Source organism: Macaca nemestrina, chromosome 3 (assembly GCF_043159975.1).
Source record: "Macaca nemestrina isolate mMacNem1 chromosome 3, mMacNem.hap1, whole genome shotgun sequence".
NCBI lineage: Eukaryota > Metazoa > Chordata > Mammalia > Primates > Cercopithecidae > Macaca > Macaca nemestrina.
In genome coordinates, this window is record NC_092127.1 from 38518288 (window position 1) to 38540059 (window position 21772).

The window sequence follows — 21772 nt, forward strand, 5'->3', positions numbered from 1 at the left end:
TACTGAGCTGAATACTATCTTCTTTCTAAACCTTTCTTTCTTCCTATATTTTGCAACTCACTAGTGACACCATCACACACACCAGCCTTCCCTGGAGAAACCCAGAGATCATCCTTGAGTCTTCTCACTGTGTCACGCAGTGACTAACTGTTCAGATTTGGAGTCTGCCAGGGTCTACCACATTTGTTATGTGACCTTGGGCAATTTTCTTACCCTCACAGTGCCTCTGTTTCCTCATTTGTAAGATATAATACTACTCCTCACCTAGGATATTGCAAGGGTTAAATGTGATCATATAGGAAAGCGCTATCACATTGTGTGAAATATGATGATCATTAAGTAGTAGTTTTATGATTGCTACTTCTCTGCCTTCACATCTAATTAGTTACCAACTCCTGCTGGTTTTACCTTCCAAATAGTTCTTGACTCTGCCTCTCCTTTTCGTCCTTCCCTGTTCTGCCCCACTTTAGGCCTTTATGCTCTGATGGCTGCAGTGGCCTCCTAAATTGAGCCCACTCAGACAAGCCTATCACACTCCATACTGTGGCTACCCAGGGGGAGTTTCTGTACTGCACACTGGCCCTTGTTGCCTCCCTGCTTACGCCCTCCAGAGGCCTTCAGGATCACCTCTGAATGCCTTGACCTGTGGAGGGGTTTTTGTTTGCTTTTCGATTTGGGGCTTTGTGACTTTTTGGTGGTATTTTGGTAGCATTGTCATTGTAAATAAAGGTTTATGGTCCTGGGAAACCTTGCCTAATCATCCAGACACCAGGCAGAAACTGGGAGAGGAACACAGGAGAAAGAAGAGAAACTTACAAATAAGTCTTCCCTTCCCTTTCTCTTACCTCAAAATTAAAGAAAATCTAATAAAGTAGCATTCATAAAATGAAGTTGCCATATTAATCTCAGGAAATAGAGATCCGCAAATACTGAAGCTATGAAAACATCGTAAAGATTAGAAAAATTATTAAAGGAAAACTCATAAAACAGGCAATTTAATATTGGATTCATTTCTTGGGTAGAATGCCTTCCAGGTTAATGTAATGGAGCCCAGAAGTATGAGCAATTCTTCTTCACACCTTTACAAATCATACCCAGCTGTCAGAAGAAGGAGAATGTTTCTGCCGGCAGCCCCATTGCACAGACCAGAATAATAGTTTAGCAGCCAATTTCTGCTGTTAACAGAACTCAAGGGAAAGAAATGACAGAAAAGCAAGCCAGGGATGGTGAAACTAATTGTGATGACAAGCATATTATTAGAGACAGTTAATGGGTGGAAAACTACTTTATCGTCAGTGTTTTTCTCAGTCCGGTAATGAAGACTGTGCGGGTATAGGTGTAAAGAGGCCTCTGCTTGTTCACCAGCAGGTGTGGAATACCTGGTGCTGGTGTGAGGGGTAGAGGGAAGACAGAATAAACACTGCACATATAAGTAGACAAAAATGCCATCACTGCAAATAAAAGTAGACAAAAATGCCATTTTCTTGTCTTAGATTCAGATAGGAGATTCTTCTTGAGATGCTCCGTGTTTTTTGTGTTCTGTTTTTCTGTAGAAGCAAGAGCAGTCTGTGATAGAATTATGGCAGCAAGTTCTTAACCCTTTCCAGACTGCCAAACTCTGAGAATCTGAGGTAGCCTGAGAGGCTTTTCTCGCCTTGAAAATAGCCATTAATTCAATGACTGGAGCTGTGAGGGAAGAAAAAAAAAAAGAAAATAGCCATTAGTCATGTGTACACAATTCAAGGTACAATATCCAGAGCTTCGAGGGCCCATTTGGGCTCTAGAATTAAGGACTTCTACTATAGAATATTGGAAATAAATGTCAATGGACTGCTTAAATAAATTATGGTACATCCATAACAATGGAGTATTGTGTGATAATTAAAAGGGAGAGAGACCTGTTATCCCCTACTTTGGACCAACCTCCAAGATATTATTAGATGAAAAATGCAAGATACAGGATACTTTTTGTGTTATTTTAGCTATTGTTTGTGTTAAATTTCAAATGCAATGTACAGTGATGTATGAAAAGGTGGTACAAAGGTTGTCTTTTATGAAGGAACTGGATAGAAGAGAACAGGGAATTTGGCTTTCACTGTAAGCATTTTGATCCCTTTTGAATTTCAGACCATGTGGAGGCATTACCTTTAACAAGGTATTTAATCAGTAATCTTTTTAAAATAGCTGAACATAAGCATAATAAGGCTGAAAGAAACTGGGAGAATTATCTCTTGTCGTCTTTGCCACTTCTGAAGAACTGCTTCCCCCACTGACTCTCAGATTCTGATAAGTAGAAATTTTTAAAATAACAAAACAGTGATTTATCTAAATGGTTATATTATTCAAGGTTACAAAATAGAAGCTAATTGTTATGAACTAAATACGTCTAAATTAGATAAATTCAAAATTTTATATCTGCATTATTTCCTTTTAAATTAAATCCAAAAAAAAGAGTTTTTATTTTTCTAGTTGCTTTATGGAAAATTTTATGGCCATTATTGCCTTGAAAAAGCAACGAAAGAAACCAGAAGTTTCCTCTTTTGTTCTCTTATTTTTAAGTGGTTTTGTTCTGGTTTGTTTGGCAGAGGTGTTAACTCAGCTTAGTCTTGTAACTTTTTCCTTATGATTGAATTTATTTTATTGGATTTGTTTCTGTTAGAAAAGTAAAATATATTCATTGTAACAAGTCAAACAATTCAGAGATTTTGGATTTAAAAAAAATGTAATCTCCCCACAGTAACCAGTGCGAACAAAGTATGCAGCCTTCTGTGCCTTTGGGCATGCCAAACCAAAGCTTACACATATATACATAATGGACTTTTTCCAGAAATTTTTACCATCCTACACCTGTTACTCAGCAGAGTGCTTTATTAAACAATGACATTTATCACTTCTCTTCAGGATAATAGGTCTAATTCTAATTCATTGTCTCCTTATACCCACCTGATACCTCATAGTGTATCATAGCTGCTTCAGTATTTCCCCTGTTGATGGACATTCAGGTTGTTTCGTTTGTTTTTTATTTGGTGGGTTGGGGGGGAGGTTATTTTGTTTTGTTCCTTGTTGGTTTTTGCCACTACAAAAAATGCTGTAGTAAATACCCTCATAAGCATGTTCACTTCTGCTGAGGCTTTTATTTCTGAAGAATAAATTTCTGAAAGTGGGACTACTAGTCAAAGGTTATGAACGTTAAACATTTTAACTAGTACTAATGATCCAGTTTCTTACCTGGTGGTGTCTGGAGTACCCCAATATGAAGTGCCAGCCTTGCTTTGTAGGTTGCGCACTTATAACTTCTGTTGGGAAAAAAATAGCCCTCTTATGAAAAGACATAAAAAGTGAACTTATGTTGCTAGAGAGAAGCTTGCACACCATCATAAGATAAAAAACAGGCCTCTGGCTCCACCTTCTCATTGAAGTAATGCTGTTTATCCTCCCCACTAATCTGCACTCCTCGCATGGATCACAGCCCAGACAACATGCAGACAGAGAGGCAGATGCAGAGCTCACTGACTCAGTGAGCACAGCTGGGGGAGATCATTAAACAGACCACTCCTGCCAGACAGCCTGCGGTGATGGAACACGAAGACTTCCTTGCCTCGCTACATGGAAAAAGAATTTTTTTTTTTTTTCCGGAGACATGTATAGTAGAATGATTACACACGATCTGAGTGCCAATTATTAAAAAACAGCTAACGGTATTAAAAATGAAAAAACGAGAGAGAGTAAGCTAGGACACTTTGAATACTTCATAAGTTATACCTATGCTACTTCAATTTAAATCCTTCAGGTTAAAACAAAAAATGATTGGACCCTTTAACACGATAGGTGAGATCTGCCCACACTGTGTGCAGGATTTGGGTCAGGATTTCCTGAGGCCATTCTTCCCACAGCAAGCACATTTTGGACGCCTCCTGTGTTCAGCCCCTCAGAGGTGCTGATTGTCCTCTTTTCTCCTTTCCCTGCCCGCCCCTACCCCCATCCATGCCCTTACCTGTGAAATGTGAGGTGTAGGTCTTATACTAGCCCAGAATTTAATTTGATTTGGGAAACAATTTAAGTCATTACATGCTCAAGATTTTCTTCCCCCTTCACACCCACCCCAAAAGCATCATTAACTAAAATTTTAAACTAATAACCAACAGGTTATTGGTACCAAAAGCAGCTGTTTAAGAAATAGCACTTCAGGCCAGGCACGGTGGCTCACACCTATAATCCCAGCACTTTGAGAGGCCAAGATGGGAGGATCACTTGAGCCCAAGAGGTCCAGACCAGCCTGGACAACACAGTGAAACCTCATCTCTACAGAAAATGAAAATTAGCCAGGCATGCTGGCACATTTCTGTAGTCCCAGATACTCAGGAGGCTGAGGTGGGAGGATTGCTTGAGCCCAGGAGGTCAAGTCTACAATGAGCCATGATTGCACCACTGCGCTCCAGCCTGGGGGACAGAGTGAGACCGAGTCTCAATAAAAAAAGAAATACTACTTGAAAGGTAGGACACCGTGAATGATTATTGGAAGAACTATTGAAATATGTAAAATCCAGTTTTTGGAAAGACAATGTCACCTGCCTCACCTACTGCACTCCTGTTTCCTTCTGCAGCCTGTTTCCCTTCTGCCCACACCTGAAGTTCCTCACCTTTTTCATTTTTCAATATACTTCTCACCTTCTAATATACCACGTAAATTCCTTGTCTATTACATGTATTGTTTCTTGTCTCCATCTCCTTGCTGGAATGCAGACTCCATGAAGGCAGAGTTCCGTGCTGTGTTCACTGCTATATTCCCAGTATTTAATGCATAGCAGGCACCCAGTCAATATTGAATGAACAAAAGTGCTACAAAGAAATTGATATAAAAGTGCTAAGAAATTGATATAAAACTACAAAGAAATTGATATAAAATGATCCTGGGTTTGTTTTTCAAAATATTTATATAATAATGATACATGTAATATTTATAGAAAATACATGGACAGAGATATACCAAATTTTAGACGATAATTGATTTTAGAGAGATGAGATTACAAGAGGTTTTCTTTTTCTATTTTATATAATTCTTACTGTTTCTTTTACAACAAATATTACTGTGAAGTAAAAAATGTACTATTATACTTGTTAATATATATTTGTTATAATAAAATTAAATAATTAAGGAATTTGGTTGAATCTGAAAACAGGAGCTTTGTGGTTTTATGGGTGACACAGGTCAGAGTGGAAGAAAGTTATATTATTAATATAGTAGTCTTTTTTTTTAAAAGTTTGATGCCATTCTTTTGATAATCTTGAGTTGGTGTTTTTAACATTAGACTCGCCTCACTCACTGTGAGCTGGTAAGATTCCACGGAGGAGTCATCTATTTCTTTTTTCCTCAGTGGCATAATAATAATTTTAGCTAGCTTGCCAGCTGGGGACCCTTCCTAAGTGGTAGATAAGAAACTTAAACTAGGATTGTACTTTACCATCATATTTCCCCACCCAGCACTGTTACTGGCATAAATATATGAGCAAGTGGCTAGTGAGAGAGTGATGCCTCTGGCAGGGCATCTGATGGTGAGGTTGACTGAAAACTGAGTGGAAGAGAAGGCGAAGTACAGATTGCCAAAAGGGCTTTTATTCTTAGCTCAGCCATTCGTGTATCCTGCAAAGAGCTGGTCAGCAAAAGGTGCTTATTGAATTACACCTCATAACAGGCAGAATTTGAACGCTGTTCATCACAGGAGCTATGGAGTGCATAGTTTTATAGAGAGTATCTCCCCACAGGCAAGATCCATAGAACAGGTGCAGAATTACAGCATATACTCATTTCGCCTCTTGTTAAATAAAAGCAAAGACAGCCTCATGTGATCCTGGGTGCTGAGTAGAATATCCATTATAGAGCATTTTCTTTTGTTTTTGCTAATCTTTTTACTTGTAGATTTCCCATTTTTTAAAAAAAGTTATAGTCATTTTTCCAAACCACTAAAAAGGACATTTATGTTAAAGACTGTTTCAGTAAAAAGGTTTACAACTATGCTTTTGTTTAAAGTATTTCTCCTAAGTATATACTATCCATTTAAAATATTGGGTTGGTGCATTACTTTTAATGGCAAAAACTGCAATTACTTAATAAATTGGTTAAGATAGAGGAATGCCGAGTCATATATCCTTGCCCCAAAATTAAATATTTGAAGGGATATGCCTTATTTTATTTCTGGGATAGAAAGTTTTTCATTTTCAGGTTACTGAAGTGTAGTTTTACGGAACTACTAAATCTGAGACTGCTAAGCACCTTCCCTGTGCCAGGCACAGCACTGGGTAGGATGAGGGCCCTGGGAGTAAATATTCTGGGACAGGCACAGGGGGTGTACAGGGAAAGAGTCTTTCCTCTCTGTGGCGTCTGGGAGGCTTTAGGATGTGGGAAAGATGGTCTCCTCATCTCAATTGCCCCTCATTTTCAGGCAGACGTGTATGAAATGATTACACTCCCCTGAAAGATCAGCTTCTACATAATTCAAGATCATCCTCGATTTCTTTCATCAGAGAGGAAGAAAAGCCACATGAATTATTTACAGAACACTAAGTTATTTCCTTTTATGAGTTCCAACTTTGTTTTTGTCTCTGCAAACTGAGATTTTGTTTATCCATGAATAGTTTCCCTAGGGGCATGAAAAGTATGACTTTTAAATTATGAATGAGGTTTTTTGTTTCAGTCCATGTTAACTAAAACATGCAAAATAAAACTATGTTTTTCATTAGATCCCTTTCAGCTCCCTGCAAAAACAGAACCAATGAAAGAACGAGCAGTTCAACCAGCACCCACCAGGAAGCCCACTGTAATTCGAATTCCAGCCAAACCAGGAAAATGTAAGCACTTCTCTGCTTTCTTCAATTTGCTTCTTCAAGAGCCTGGGAGAAATATATGCCAATTTATCAATGTCTGCTTTTGAAATTATGTATAATCTCTCATTCATAGTCAAAGCTATTTAAAAGCAAGTTGTTTTTTCACAATTCTTTGAAGAATTAGTTCAGTAAATTTGGATTACCTTACTCTTTCCCTTTCCCCTTTTTTTTTTGGGAGTCTCACTCTGTCACCCAGGCTGGAGTGCAGTGGCGCGATCTCAGCTCACTGCACCCTCTGCCTCCCGGTTTCAAGCAATTCTGTCTCAGCCTCCCAAGTAGCTGGGACTACAGGCACACACCACCACACCTGGCTAATTTTTGTATTTTTAGTAGAGACGGGGTTTCACCTCTTTGGTCAGGCTGGGGATTTCTTTTTTCTTTAATGTTTTCTTTAGACAGAGAATAGAGGGAGACTGAATTTAGAACAATTAGTATATCCCATGTTAACACCTCTGGTACAAATTTGGTGGGAAAGTAATCTAAACTAATAGCAAATAAAGGTTGTATATATCTATCAGTCACGAGTATATTATTCCAATCAGCATAATCTCAAATATGGCTATGTGTGAATTCTGTGAAGAGCAGTAACCAAAAGCTTGAAATAATAGTTTATAAAAATACTTCTTAAATTGGCCAGGCACAGTTGTTCACGCCTGTAATCCCAGCACTTTGGGAGGCCAAGGCAGGCGGATCACGAGGTCAAGAGATCAAGACTATCCTGGCCAACATGGTGAAACCCTGCCTCTACTAAAAATACAAAAATTAGCTGGGCGTGGTGCTGCGCACCTGTAGTCCCAACTACTTGGGAGGCTGTGACAGGAGAATCACTTGAACCTGGGAGGCGGAGGTTGCAGTGAGCCGAGATTGGGCCACTGCATTCCAGCCTGGTGACAGAGTAAGAATCCTTCTCAAAAAAGAAAACTTCTTAAATTAGTGTAACGTTACATTTTGGTTTACTTCCTTACTTTTTTTTTTCCTTACTTGATTTTTTAATAGTATAACATACGAAATTCGGTAGGAGCTTTAATAAGTACTTCAAAAAGAAATCTGATATTTATTATAATGGGAAAGCCACAAGGGCCAGTACTATTTATTTTAGGCACCAGATTATTATAAAGTGTGATTAAAAATGTGTATTTGTATGTGTACACACACACACAGTGGGTTCCAGAGCAGTTCATGGCACTGCTTGGAGTGATCACACAGCTTTCTCTGTGGGCCTCTAATTTCATTTATGCCTGCAATGCCTTTATATTATAGCCCACATGCATTCTTGCCTTTGTCTAACAAGAGATTCTGCCCACTTCATTCCTCCTAAAGCAGAACAAGCATCCCACTCTTTCACCTGTAGCACCCGGGATTGTACTGCAGGCATTTTCCCTTTATTTTAGGAGTTTGGTTTTTCCATAAAGCACTACCCAGAAGGATCAGTCTCTTGGTTTCAGTGTCTTCTTGATGATTCTGTTACTAACTGATGGATCTCAGCCAGGTAGCAAGAAAATTGAACTGAGTTGCTATGAAGAATGTGGAGGAGAAAAAAAAATCAGAGGTATCAAATTCTGGTTCTAGTTTCTTAGGAAGTTATATTTTATTTTTTAGAGGTAATATTTTAATGTTAGATTTAAAAACCAGTGGTAGCCAGGCATGGTGGCTCACACCTGTAATCCCTGCACTTTGGGAAGCTGAGGTGGGCGGATCACTTGATGAAACCCCGTCTCTATCAAAAATACGAAAAAGCCAGGCGTGGTGGCACACACCTGTAATCCCAGCTACTCGGGAGGCTGAGGCACAAGAATTGCTTGAACCCGGGAGGCGGAGGTTGCAGTGAGCCGAGATCATGCCACTGCACTCCAACCTGGGCAATAGAGCAAGACTCCATCTCCAAAAAAAAAAAACAGAAAAGAAAAAACTGGCAGTATGTTTCTTTTGACAGTATTATATAGCCCACAAATCAGTAAAATGATAGCTTATTGGGTTGTCTGCCTGTTTGCTATTACTTTGTTAAATATATTCTGGATTTTAACAGGTATACTAACATATAATGATGAGAAATATTGCCTGGATTTTAAGTAATACAACTTTTACAGAAATTAGTAATAAATACAAATTTTTAAATTTATTCATCTGTTGTGTCATTGTCCCTAAGACCACCCACAGGGTTGATGATTCACTAGGAGGACTCACAGGACTCAACATATAGTTGTATTTATGGCTATTATTTATTATAGCAAAAGTATAAGAGGTACAATCAGCAAAGAGAAAAGGCAAATGTGAAGTCTGGAGGAAACCAGATGCAAGCTTCCAAGAGTCTTCTCCTGGTGGAGTCAGAGGACATATGTAACTCCTCCAGCAATGAGTTGTGACAACACGTGTGAAATGTCAACCAGAGAAGCTCACTACTGATTCAGTGCCCAGGGTTTTTATTAGGGGCTGGTTATGTAGGCACTCCTAGAAATTTTGGCACATAGCAAAATTCCAGATTTCCAGGAGGAAAGCAGATGTTCAGCATAAACCACATATTCTGTTTTATCAGTTTTGAGGATGGTGAGAACTGTCCCAAAGTCCAAGTTCCTATATGCCAGTCAAGGACCAATCCTGTGGCTGGGTATGGTGGCTCATGCCTATAATCCCAGCACTTTGGGAGGCAGAGGCAAGTGGATCACCTGAGGTCAGGAGTTCAAGACCAGCCTGGCCAACATGGTGAAAACCCATCTCTACTAAAAATACAAAAATAAGCCGGGCGTGGTAGTGTGTGCCTGGCTGATGCAGGAGACTTGCCTAAACCTGGCAGGTGGAGGTTGTAGTGGGCTGAGATCATGCCATTGCCCTCCAGCTTGGGCAACAAGAGCGAAACTCACAAAAAGGGACCAATCTTGTAAGTAGTACTTCCTAGGGATGAAGTCTCAGGCCTGCTATGTTTACTTTTTCTGCACACTCGTAAACTGCATTAATAAGCTCTGAAATCCTGAAAAGGATATGCTGAGGAAGCAACTTTAATTATTATCTTGACAAAGCTCCAAGAACTGGTAGAAAATTGAATTCTAGGAGTTCGAGACCAGCCTGGCCAACATGGTGAAACCCCGTCTGTTCTAAAAATATAAAAATTAGCCAGGCTGCAGCCATAAAAAAAGAATGATTTCATGTCCTTTGCAGGGACATGGATGACGCTGGAAGCCATCATTCTCAGCAAACTAACACAGAAACAAAACTAAACACCCCATGTTCTTACTCACAAGTGGGAGCTGAACAATGAGAACACATGGACACAGGGAGGGGAACAATATACACCGGGCCCATTGGGGAGTTAGGGGCTAGGGGAGGGAGAGCGTTAGGACAAATACCTAATGCATGTGGGGCTTAAAACCTGGATGACAGGTTGATAGGTGAAGCAAACCACCATGGCATATGTATACCTATATAACAAACCTGTATGTTTAGCACATGTATCCCAGAACTTAAGGTAAAATTTTTTTAAAAAATTATTTTAAAAAAATGAATAAATAAAAATAAAGGCTCAATTAAAAAAAAATTAGCCAGGCATGGTGGCACATGCCTGTAATCCCAGCTACTTGGGAGGCTGAGGCAGGAAAATCACTTGAACCCAGGAGGCAGGGGTTGCAGTGAGCCAAGATCATGCCACCACATTCCAGCCTGGGCAACAAAGCAAGACCTCGTCTAAAAAAAACAAAAAGAAAGTTGAATTCTATACTGCTAAATGTAGGAGAACTGAAATGACAGAATGATTTCTAGAGAGTTATTTCTATTTATGTCAAAAATCAGTTCCTCAGAATTTTGTTAATAAGCAATGCATATATTCTGTGGAGGGAAAAGAATTAAACTTTGGTGTCTGAAGAATTTGGGAAAAAGGGGATAGCTTCATGGTGCAAATGTCCTTGATCTTACTTGAACCTGTCAGCTCCTTTCCTCTGGGGCCTGTTTCTTCTGACCAGGTTGTCCTTTTCCCAGATGTCTGCAAGGCTCCCTCCCTCACCAAACCTTCAGATCTTTGCGTAATGCCACTTTTTCTCAGAGACCTTCCCTGACCACATTATTTAAAATTGGAAATCTTCCTCCACATCCCACACATACTCACACCAGATACTCCCTGTGTTCCTCCTTCCAGTAAGCTATCTCCTTTCTACTTTCATATTACTGGCATATACTCTTAAATATTTGTCACAACAGTATTATATTCTAAATGATCAACTATTTCCTTGTAAGAATACGGAAACCACAGCACAGAAAATATCTTCAAGATGGTGACTGAGTTGGATGTTTTTATTATATATGTCTTAACTCCCAGAGCAGCCTTGCCTCTCACTAAGAATGTTTGCCTCGCTCTAAATCATTGTTTTCCTAGTTGCTGGCCTGGGTATTTTCCTCCCTTTAAGAATGTTTTCCTGTCTGCAGATAAAACAGAAACCTGACAAATCATCTTCTTGTTATAGGTTTATCACATGAAATGGAAGTAGAGAGTGTACATTTGAAAAAAAAAAAAAAGAAAGAAAGAAAAGAGAGAGAATGCTTATCTGCTCATCTCCTTTTAATGCCTAAACCAAACTGTAAAAGGTGGCTTTAGCGTCCTTCAGTATGTTACAGTCATCCACTCTCCAGTTGTTTTTGCGCACTCATTTTAATTAACTGTCACTAATTAAATCTGGTCATCTTTGTTTCCTTCTTTTTAAAATAAGTTGGGGGTAAATTATCACTGATATGGCTGTGGTTTGGATGTAAAGGTATTGTTTAATTGAGGGCAGTTATGTTCATTAATCAGAAGCTAATGAATTAGAAAACACATTGGCCGGGCGCAGTGGCTCACGCCTGTAATCCCAGCACTTTGGGAGGCGGAGGCGGGCAGATCACGAGGTCAGGAGATCGAGACCATCCTGGCTAACACGGTGAAACCCCGTCTCTACTAAAAATACAAAAAAAATTAGCTGGGCGTAGTGGCAGGCACCTGTAGTCACAGCTTCTCCGGAGGCTAAGGCAGGAGAATGGTGTGAACCCGGGAGGCGGAGCTTGCAGTGAACTGAGATCACACCACTGCACTCTAGCCTGGGTGACAGAGCGAGACTCCATCTCAAAGAAAAAAAAAAGAAAGAAAACACATTGAATTATTTTTGGATGAGAGAGTGTTGAATACACCACCTATTAAGAAGGAGCATGTCTTATCAAAATGAACATGGACTTTTAGGTTCAAAACAATGGATCTGACAATTACTAGCAGTAAGACCTTGGTTAGCGCATTTATTTTCTTAGCTTCAGTTTCTTTATCTGTAAAACAGGTAGGATATTATCTAGTGTAGCACTGTGCAATAGAACTTTTCTGCAAAGATAGAAATGTTCTTTAACTGTGCTAGTAGTCACTAGTCACAGTGGCTAGTATTTGAAATGTGGCTAGTGAAACTAAGGAACTGAAATTTTAATTTAATTTTAATTAAGATTTAAGACAATCATTAGATGTAGCTACTAGCTAGTGGACTGGACAAATCTAGCACATAGATCTTGGTTGGTGAAATGTATGTAAATATAGAGCCTAACTTAATGCCTGTCACATAAAAGGTTCTCAACAATGCTGGCTGCTGTTGTAATTATTTAGTATTATTTTCATTCTCTATAAAACATATAGTGAAATTAACTGATGTTGACTAGCACATCAATTTTCTGAAGTTTGCTGGGAGCTCTTTCTCATTTTCTTAACTATTTGTGTGTATCTTTTATGATAGCCATTTTTCTAATAAACTAAGCAGCAATCATTTCGTTCTTTGGAATCCTAAAAACTAGAAATTATTGATGAATTACTGCTACTTTTTCCAGGTTTACATGAGGATCCACAAAGCCCACCTCCTCTCCCTGCTGAAAAACCTATTGGAAACACTTTCAGTACAGTATCTGGAAAACCCAGTAATGTTGACAGAACTAAAAACTTGGTAAGTGGTCATTATAGATTGTATTAGATTGAAGACATAGTTATGCTTTAATTTTGAATAGTCAGCTAATATCTAAATTATTTTATTACTGGTCAAATTAAAAACAAGAACCCTCTATTAGAGACCAGTCTCTAAGCCCCATGTACTTACATAATGTAGTGTTCAATATGTTAAAAGTCCCTATAGAGAGATTAGGCCAATTCATTGTACTTCACTATAAAATAATTTGTATACCAACTTAATGACACTGTCTTATAAATGAAACTAATAATGAGAAGGTTATTAAAATCTCTAAACACCTTTAATATTCAGGGAAATAACTTTATTCAACTTGTTGGTTTTTATTTAAAATATCCAATTAGTGACCAAAATTTAAGATAATTACCATAAGAATTTTTAAATCTGAAATTTAAGAAAAATGTATTTTTTTAATTTAAAAAATAGTGTTTTACTGTGCACTTGTTAAGATGGTGGTCAAAGATTTTTTTCAGTAAATATATATATTTTTCATTTCAACCTCAATATCCTCATACTTTTTTTTTTTTTTGGTCTTCCAACTTTTGTGGTTTCTTGGGGAAACAGATATGCAACAAGTAATTAGAGAAGTGATTTAAGAAAAAGAATAAAGTTGGCTGGACGCGATGGCCCCCACATGTAATTCCAGCACTTTGGGAGGCCGAGGCAGGTGGATCACCTGAGGTCAGGAGTTCGACACCAGCCTAGTTAACATGGTGAAACCTCGTTTCTACTAAAAATACAAAAATTAGCTGTACGTGGTGTCGTGTGCCTGTAATCCCAGCTACTCAGCAGGCTGAAGCAGGAGAATCGCTTGAACCCGGAAGGCAGAGGTTGCAGTGATCCAAGATCCATTGCACTCCAGCCTCGGGCAAGAGAGAGAGAGAGAGAGAAAGAATAATGGCTTTCAGAGGACTTTATGGGAATCCTGATTATTTCCTCTTTTTTAAATTGACAAATAATAATCATACATATTCTTGGGGTACATAGTGATGTTTCAGTACATATACTGTATAGGGATCAGATCAGGGTAATTAGCATATCTGTCATCTCAAACATTTTTCACCACTTCTGTTTGGAATGCTCAATATCTTCCTTCCAGTCATTTGAAGCTATATATTATTGTTAACTATAGTCATCCTATAGTGGTATAGAACACTAGAATTTATTCCTCCTGTCTGGCTGTAATTTTGTATTCTTTAACAAAGCTCCTTCTCTCTCCCTTCTTTCTACCCTTCCCAGCCTCTAGTATCCTCTGTTCTACTTTTTATTTCTATGAGATCAACTTATTTTTAGCTTCCATATATGAATGAGAAGATGCAGTGTTTAACTTTCTGTTTCTGGCTTATTTCACTTAACATAATATCCTCCGGTTCCATTTATGTTGCCACAAATGACAGGATTCCATTCTTTATTATGACTAGATAGTATTCCATGGTGTACACATGCCACATTTTCTTTATCCATTTATCTGTTGTTGGACACCTAGGTTGATTCCGTATCTTGGCTATTGTGAGTAGTGCTACAGTAAACATGGATGTGCAGATGTCTCTTCAATGTAATTTCCTTTCCTTTGAATAAATTCCCAGTAGTGGGCTTGCTGGATCATATGGTAGTTCTATTTGTAGTTTTCTGAGGAGCTTCCATCCTGTTTTCTACAGTGATTGTACTGGGTTACATTCCCACTAACAGTGTATAAGAATTCCCCTTCCTCTGCATTCTTGCCAGCATTTTTTTTTTTTTAATCTTTTAGATAATAGCCATCCCAACTGGGGTGAAATGATACCTCATTGCCATTTTGTTGTGAATTTCCCTGATGATTAGTGAAGTTGAGCATTTTTTAATGTATTTGTTGGCCATTTGTGTGTCTTCTTTTGAGAAATATCCAGATCATTTGCTTTTTTTTTTTTTTTTTTCTTTTTCTTTTTTTGAGATAGGGTCTTACTCTGTCTCCTGGGCTGGAGTGCAGTGATATGATCACAGCTCACTGCAGCCTTGACCTGGGCGCAGGGGATCCTCCCACCTCAGCCTCCTAAGTAGCTGGAACTTTAGGCGCATGCCACCACACTCAGCTAATTTTTTGTGTTTTTTGTAGCGACAAGTTTTGCCACATTGCCCAGGCCGTTCTTGAACTCCTGGATTCAAGCAGTCATCCGGCCTCCACCTCCCAAAGTTTATTTGCCCACTTTAAAATCAGATTGTTTGGGTTTTTTGCTGTTATGATGTTTGAGTTTCTTTTGTATTCTAGATACTAATCCCCTATCAGATGAGTAGTTTGCAAATATTTCTTGCCATTCTGTAGGTTGTCTTTTCACTCTTGATTTTTTCCTTTACTGTGCAAAAGATTTTTGGTTGATATAAACCCATTTGTTTATTTTTACTTTTGTTGCCTGTGCTTTTGAGGTCTTATTCATAAAACCTTTTTTAAGACCAATGTACTGAGGCGTTTTCCCAGCTTTCTTCTAGTCGTTGTATTGTTTCAGGTCTTAGATTTAGGTCTCTGAGTTGAGTCTCTTAGGTCTCTGAGTTGAGTGAGTGGGAGGGTTTAGTTTCATTCGTCTGCATATGAATATCTAGTTTTCCCCAGAGCCTTTATTGAAGAGACTGTGCTTTCCCCAATGACTGACCTTGACACTTTTATCAAAAATCAATTGGCTGTAGATACGTGGATTAATTTTTGGATTCTCTATTCTGTTCCATTGGCCTATGTGTCTGTTATTATGCTAGGTCCATGCTGTTTTTGCTACTACATCTTTGTGCAGTGTATTTTAAAGTTGGTAGTGTGATGCCTCCACCTTTGTTCTTTTGGCTCAGGATTGTTTTGACTATTCAGGGTCTTTTGTGGTTCCGTACAAGTTTTAGGATTTTTTTTTTCTATGTTTGTAAAGATGTCATTTGTATTTTGATAGGGATTGCATTGAATCTGTAGATTTCTTTGGGTAATATTCTCATTTTAACAGTATTAATCCTTCTAATCCATGAGCATAGAATGTCTATTTGTTTGTATCCTTTGTATCTTCCATTTTTTCATCAGTGTTTTGTAGTTTTCCTTGTAGAGGTCTTTCACTTCCTTAGTTAAATTTATTACGAAGTATTTCTTTTTGTAGCTATCGTAAATGGGATTGCCTTCTCAATTTCTTTTTTTAGCTAGTTCTTTGTCATGTATCGAAATGTTACTGATTTTTGTATATTAATTTTGTATCCTGCAACTTTAATGAAATCATTTATCAATTCTAAGAGGGATTTTTTGGTAGAGTCTTTAGGTTTTTCTAGATATGAGATCACACTTTTTTTTTTTTTTTTTTTTTGAGATGGAGTCTCGCTCTGTCGCCTGGGCTGGAGTGCAGTGACATGATCTCGGCTCACTGCAACCTCTACCTCCTGAGTTCAAACAGTTCTCCTGCCTCAGCCTCCCAAGTAGCTGGGACTACAGGCGTGCACCACCATGTCCAGCTAATTTTTTTTGTATTTTTATTAGAGACAGGGTTTTATCATGTTGGCTAGGCTGATCTTGAGCTCCTGACCTCAAGTGACCCATCCACCTTGGCCTGTCAGAGTTTCAGGATTACAGGCATGAGCAACCACGCTGGACCACACTCATTTTTGTTAGATGTCCATATGGCATATGATCTTTAAGGCTTGTTTTAAGAGAAATTAACTTTTAAAGTCTTTGAACCAAATTTGCAGTTCAAATTTCATAATGGTTTTACATTGTGCATTAACTATGTTTATTATACAGGCAAGCCCACCTAATCATCTGGCAAAGAAAAATTTCTTTGAAGGAGACATTAAATTAAATTAGCCAATATCTAGTTAATGAGATTTTCCTGAAGAATGAATTAAAATTTAGTGATCACTTGTGATTTTCAAAGTAGCTGGTAATAAATTTTTATTAAATCTGGGCCAAGAAAGCCCAAAAGAGGATAGTAGGGTTCCTACCACACTAATGTTAAATAGGAAAATCCCAAATTCCCGTGGAGGAAAAGTTGCCTGAGAAGGTTACTGGCTTCTACTCTGAAATAGTTATAAAAAGGAGTGAGAGGGTGATAAGTAAGTAAAACATCATTCGTTAATATCCATCATGTGTAATGTCCATCATACTTAATGGACTTCGTAAACTATAAAGCTCTATTGAAATAATATTGGGGTGCACGGTGGCTCACACTTGTAATCCCAGCACTTTGGAAGTCCAAAGTGGGTGGATCACTTGAGATCAGGAGTTTGAGATCAGTGTGGCCAACATGGTGTGAAACCTCATCTCTACTTAAAGTACAAAAGCCGGGCATAGTGATGCACACCTGTAATACCATCTACTTGGGAGGCTGAGACAGGAGAATCGTTTGAACTTAGGAGGTGGAGGTTGCAGTGGGCCGAGATTGCACCACTGCACTCTAGCCTGAGCAACAGAGCAAGACTCGTCTCCAAAACAAAAAAAGAAATAGTATTATACAAAAATGAGCCAGGTGTGGTGGCACACACCTATAGTCCCAGCTATTATTATTCCAATGGAATAATATTCCAAAATGTTCCAAGATTATTCCATCTTGAACAAAAAGATGGAATCTGCGGAGACAATACAAGCAGGGAAACCAACTTCACCAGAAACTAAAATGCTTGTCCAAACACATTAAAAGCCAGAGTTCAGGGATATCAGAGCTAGAGAAAAAGTACCAAAAAGCAAATGCAGAGAGCCTTCAGGTTATTTGTGGAATACCCACGAGGAGGAAGTCCCTAATCAGTTATCTTGCAAAGACTCAGCAGAACCTGGACATAAACCCAGACTTGAGCAAACACTAAGACAATGGCTCCTGCAAGAACTGTCTCCTTCTCTCAATATTTGGAGTATGTCAGATACAGAAGTGCCTTTAGGAATGTGCCTAACATCCCTAAAGAATTTGGATGTGGCCGGGTGCGGTGACTCACACCTGTAATCCCAGCACTTTGGGAAGCCGAGGCGGGCAAATCACGAGATCAGGAGATCGAGACCATCCTGGCTAACATAGTGAAACCCCGTCTCTACTAAAAATACAAAAAAAATTAGCCAGGTGTGGTGACGGGTGCCTGTAGTCCCAGCTACTTGGGAGGCTGAGGCAGGAAAATGGCATGAACCCGGGAGGCAGAGCTTGCAGTGAGCCGAGATTGTGCCACTGAACTCCAGCCTGGGCAACAGAGCGAGACTCCGTCTCAAAAAAAAAAGGAATTTGAATGTGCTACTCTTTTTTTCTGATTTAAAATTTTCTTACTGTTGCAAATTAAGAAATTAAAAAGATGTTTAAGATTTCCCATAAAAATACCACCACCGAGGAAAAACTACAGCTAACATTTGGTACAAAATTAGGGTCATATGCTATGCATTTATTACAGTACATCATCTGCATCTTTCCATGTCAAATTTATACATCTATTTTTTAAATTTTCTTTATCAAGGTATCTAATAATTACAGCTTTGATAAAAGCAATTAAAGTTTCTTCCTATCTGCTAGAGTTTGTTTTAATTTTAAAGGTAGCCACAGAAATAAATGCATTTTTCAAGCATCTTAGCAATATTTGTCAGGAAAAATATAGGCAGCAGTGTAATTATAAGGCATGGATTATATTCTGGAATATTGCAGGGTTTATGAGCTGGTTACTTGCCTCACTACATTAACTGAACTCATTAGTGAAACCAAGTTTTAAGGGCAAGCTTAATTTGTTTTTTAAAATGGGATTTTATAACATTGAAACATGTTTAAATGATCACAGTTATTGGCAATTAATCATTTGGTATTTAAGGAAAAGGTTATAAATATTCAGTATAATTTAAAAATCATGAAAGTGAGTTTTGGCTCATTTATAAGAAGGAGGAAAACAGTCTGAAGTAGCCCAAAGAATCCCAAGCTTTAATTAAACCTCCTTTACAAAAAAAAAAGTGTAATTTAAAGGGTCAGCATTTTTTTTCTTATGAAGTTTTGGAGAAATATTATTTCCTGAGTGTTAGTGTTGGGGACTTAGAAAGTAGGAAAAGTGGGGTAAAAAAAAGACAAAATTAGAAGAATTTAGTGAGGGACTGGGGGTGGTGGCTCACGCCTGTAATCCCAGCACTTTGGGAGGCCAAGGCAGGTGGATCACTTGAGGTCAGGAGTTCAAGACCATCCTGGCCAACATGGTGAAACCTCATCTCTACTAAAAATACAAAAATTAGCCAGATGTGGTGGTGCACACCTGTAGTCAGCCACTCGGGAGGCTGAGGCAGGAGAATCACTTGAACTTGGGAGGCAGAGGTTGCATTGAGCTGAGATTGCGTCACTGCACTCCAGCCTGGGGGACAGAGCGAGACTCTGTCTCAAAAAAAAAAAAAAAAAAGAATTTTGTGAAGGCTTTTTCCCCCTCCCAAAAAAACAGAAATTTTGGCTTTGAGATCCTTTGGCTTCCCACTCACAGAGAATCTGAAAATATTCTCCATGTATCACCCTCATTTCCCAATCCTTGGGCTATAACATGTTCAGAAAACCTGTTTAAATGGAACAGTTTGAATCCCTTCCCCTACAGAAATCTTCCTATTAATCTCCACACTTCCAATTTCTCTCATCTACCATTAGAATAAAACATTCCACCTGTACCTTTTACTTTTCACATTATTCTCCTTTTCCTTTTTTCTACAAAACTCTTTTACCCCATCCAGCCCCTTTGCTGGAGTGGTACAAGCACACTGCATTCTTGGACCTTAACTATTTCTCCTCACATGCCTTCCTCTCAGACCATCCTGCAAGCTTCTTTTACGTTCCCACCTCCTTCTAGTTCAAAACCCACTGCAAATTGTTGAAACCAAACAGTGGTGAGATAAGATCTCCCTATTCAAAGCAAAACCAACTAGTAACCACCCCACTTACTGTGTGTTTAAACTTAGGAGCAGTATGTTTCTTATGTGTGATCACGGAATGAATAAAGAGGAATGAATAAAGACCATATATATCTATCTAGATTAGATAGATAGATAGATAGATAGATAGATAGATAGATAGATAGGTTTTTTTTGTTTTTTTTTGTTTTTTTTGAGACGGAGTGTCGCTCTGTTGCCCAGACTGAAGTGCAGTGGCGTGGTCTCGGCTCACTGCAACATTTGCTTCCCGGGTTCATGCCATTCTCCTGCCTCAGCCTCCCGAGTAGCTGGGATTACAGGTGCCCACCACCATGCCTGGCTAATTTTTTGTATTTTTAGTAGAGATGGGGTTTCACCATGTTAGCCAGGATGGTCTTGATCTCCTGACCTCATGATCCACTCGCGTCAGCCTCCCAAAGTGCTGGGATTACAGGCGGAGCCACCACACCTGGCCAAGAACATACATTTTTCAGTTCTCTTTAGGGCCTGCTTAAATTTTCCCTTAATATCTCGTGAATCCACTGAGTGCATGACCATACAGTGCAATTGCTCAAGCTGTGGTCCACAATAGGAGACTGGTTTTTTCCTGTCAGTATTTTGACTTGTATTAGGACATGAATAATTTAGGCAGAAGTAAGTTAATATTGTTTAATGCTGAAAACTCTTTTAAGCTACTTTCTATAACTCAACTGCATTTCTGCTTGTAGATCCAGCCAAAAGGTTGTCCAGAATTTCTCTTGACAGATTCTTGTTTCAGATTAACCTTAACTAAAAAGCATTCTCTGCTACTTGCAGGAATCCAACCACCCGGGTCAAACAGGAGGTTTTGTGCGAGGACCCCCAAGGTTGCCACCGAGGTAAGTAAATGTGGGAAAAGTTAGAGAAAAATTAATGATTCAGAGACCCAGCTCTCTTTTTTACCACCACAATTGAGTGTTGTTGGCCTTGGATCTTTTTTTAGCAATGAAATAATCTCACCAGTTCACCCAGGCCCCTAATCCACAGTCTGCTTATAATGGTAGGTGGTGGGAATCTCTGCTCTCTTTTTAACACAGTTCAACTCATAGAGCATTTATTTCCTCAAATAAATGAACAAGACTCATTTCTGAACTTAAAACAGCTCCACTTCTAGAATATACATATACATGCCCACTAACACCCTCCTGGTTAAGAGACTGGTTTTTGGCATTTCCAAAGGGGACTGGCTTTGTGAGCTCAGAGGTGACTGCCGTCTGAGTTCCAGAGCTATTCAAATAAAGGGCTGTAATGCTATCAGAAGACATTATTACTATGTTGAAATTTATTTATTTATTTATTTTTTGAGACGTAGTCTCGCTCTGTCTCCAAGCTGGAGTGCAGTGGCACGATCTCAGCTCACTGCAACCTCTGCCTCCCGGGTTCAAGCGATCCTCCTGCCTCAGCCTCCCGAGTAGGCTACAGGCCTGGGACTACAGGCGTGAGCCATCATGTGCAGCTAATTTTTGTATTTTTAGTAGAGATGGGGTTTCATCATGTTGGCCAGGATGTTCTCGATCTCTTGACCTCGTGATCTGGCTGCTTGGGCCTCCCAAAGTGCTGGGATTACAGGCGTGAGCCACCATGCCCGGATGAAAATTATTTCTATCATAGAGATTAAGGAAAGACTTTCAAAGTAATAGTTGTCCTATCCTTTCAGAACTAGCTTTCTTTATATTAATCTAAATTAAAGTTTTAATAGTAACACCTATAACATGAATATTAGGGGATTTTGATGTTCCTTTTCTAATCATGTACAAGACCCCAGCACACATACATCATATCTTACAGGCTTTTCATCTCAGACTTTGGTGGAAAGTGCCTAGTTTCCAGAAATAGTCATGATGTGTTTAAGAGCAAATGGGACCTTAGAGAGCTCATGATAGTAAATGCTTGTTTGTCTTGAACTAATGAATCTCTAGTGCAAGATAAGAGGAAGCTGGAACATCATGGCATTTCCTCTAATAATATAATGTTTAATGCAGCAGCAGTCGTTTGTTCAAAAATAGCATACACTGCATGTTTCAGTAAATTGTATTCCACTAGCAGAAAGCTGTGTGTGTGTGTGTGT

General features: G+C 38.9%; 1 protein-coding gene across 20 annotated transcripts in view; it reads left to right on the plus strand.

The window, feature by feature from the left end:
• Window positions 1-21772, plus strand: part of LOC105463471 (SH3 domain containing 19) — a 197048-nt gene that overhangs the window by 146668 nt on the left and 28608 nt on the right. For all 20 annotated transcript variants that reach the window (XM_011710564.3, XM_071092928.1, XM_011710566.3 and 17 more), the window contains 3 exons: window positions 6739-6846; window positions 12700-12812; window positions 20482-20543. In XM_011710564.3, coding sequence (XP_011708866.2) covers window positions 6739-6846; window positions 12700-12812; window positions 20482-20543 — 283 coding nt within the window. The remainder of the gene's footprint in view (window positions 1-6738; window positions 6847-12699; window positions 12813-20481; window positions 20544-21772) is intronic.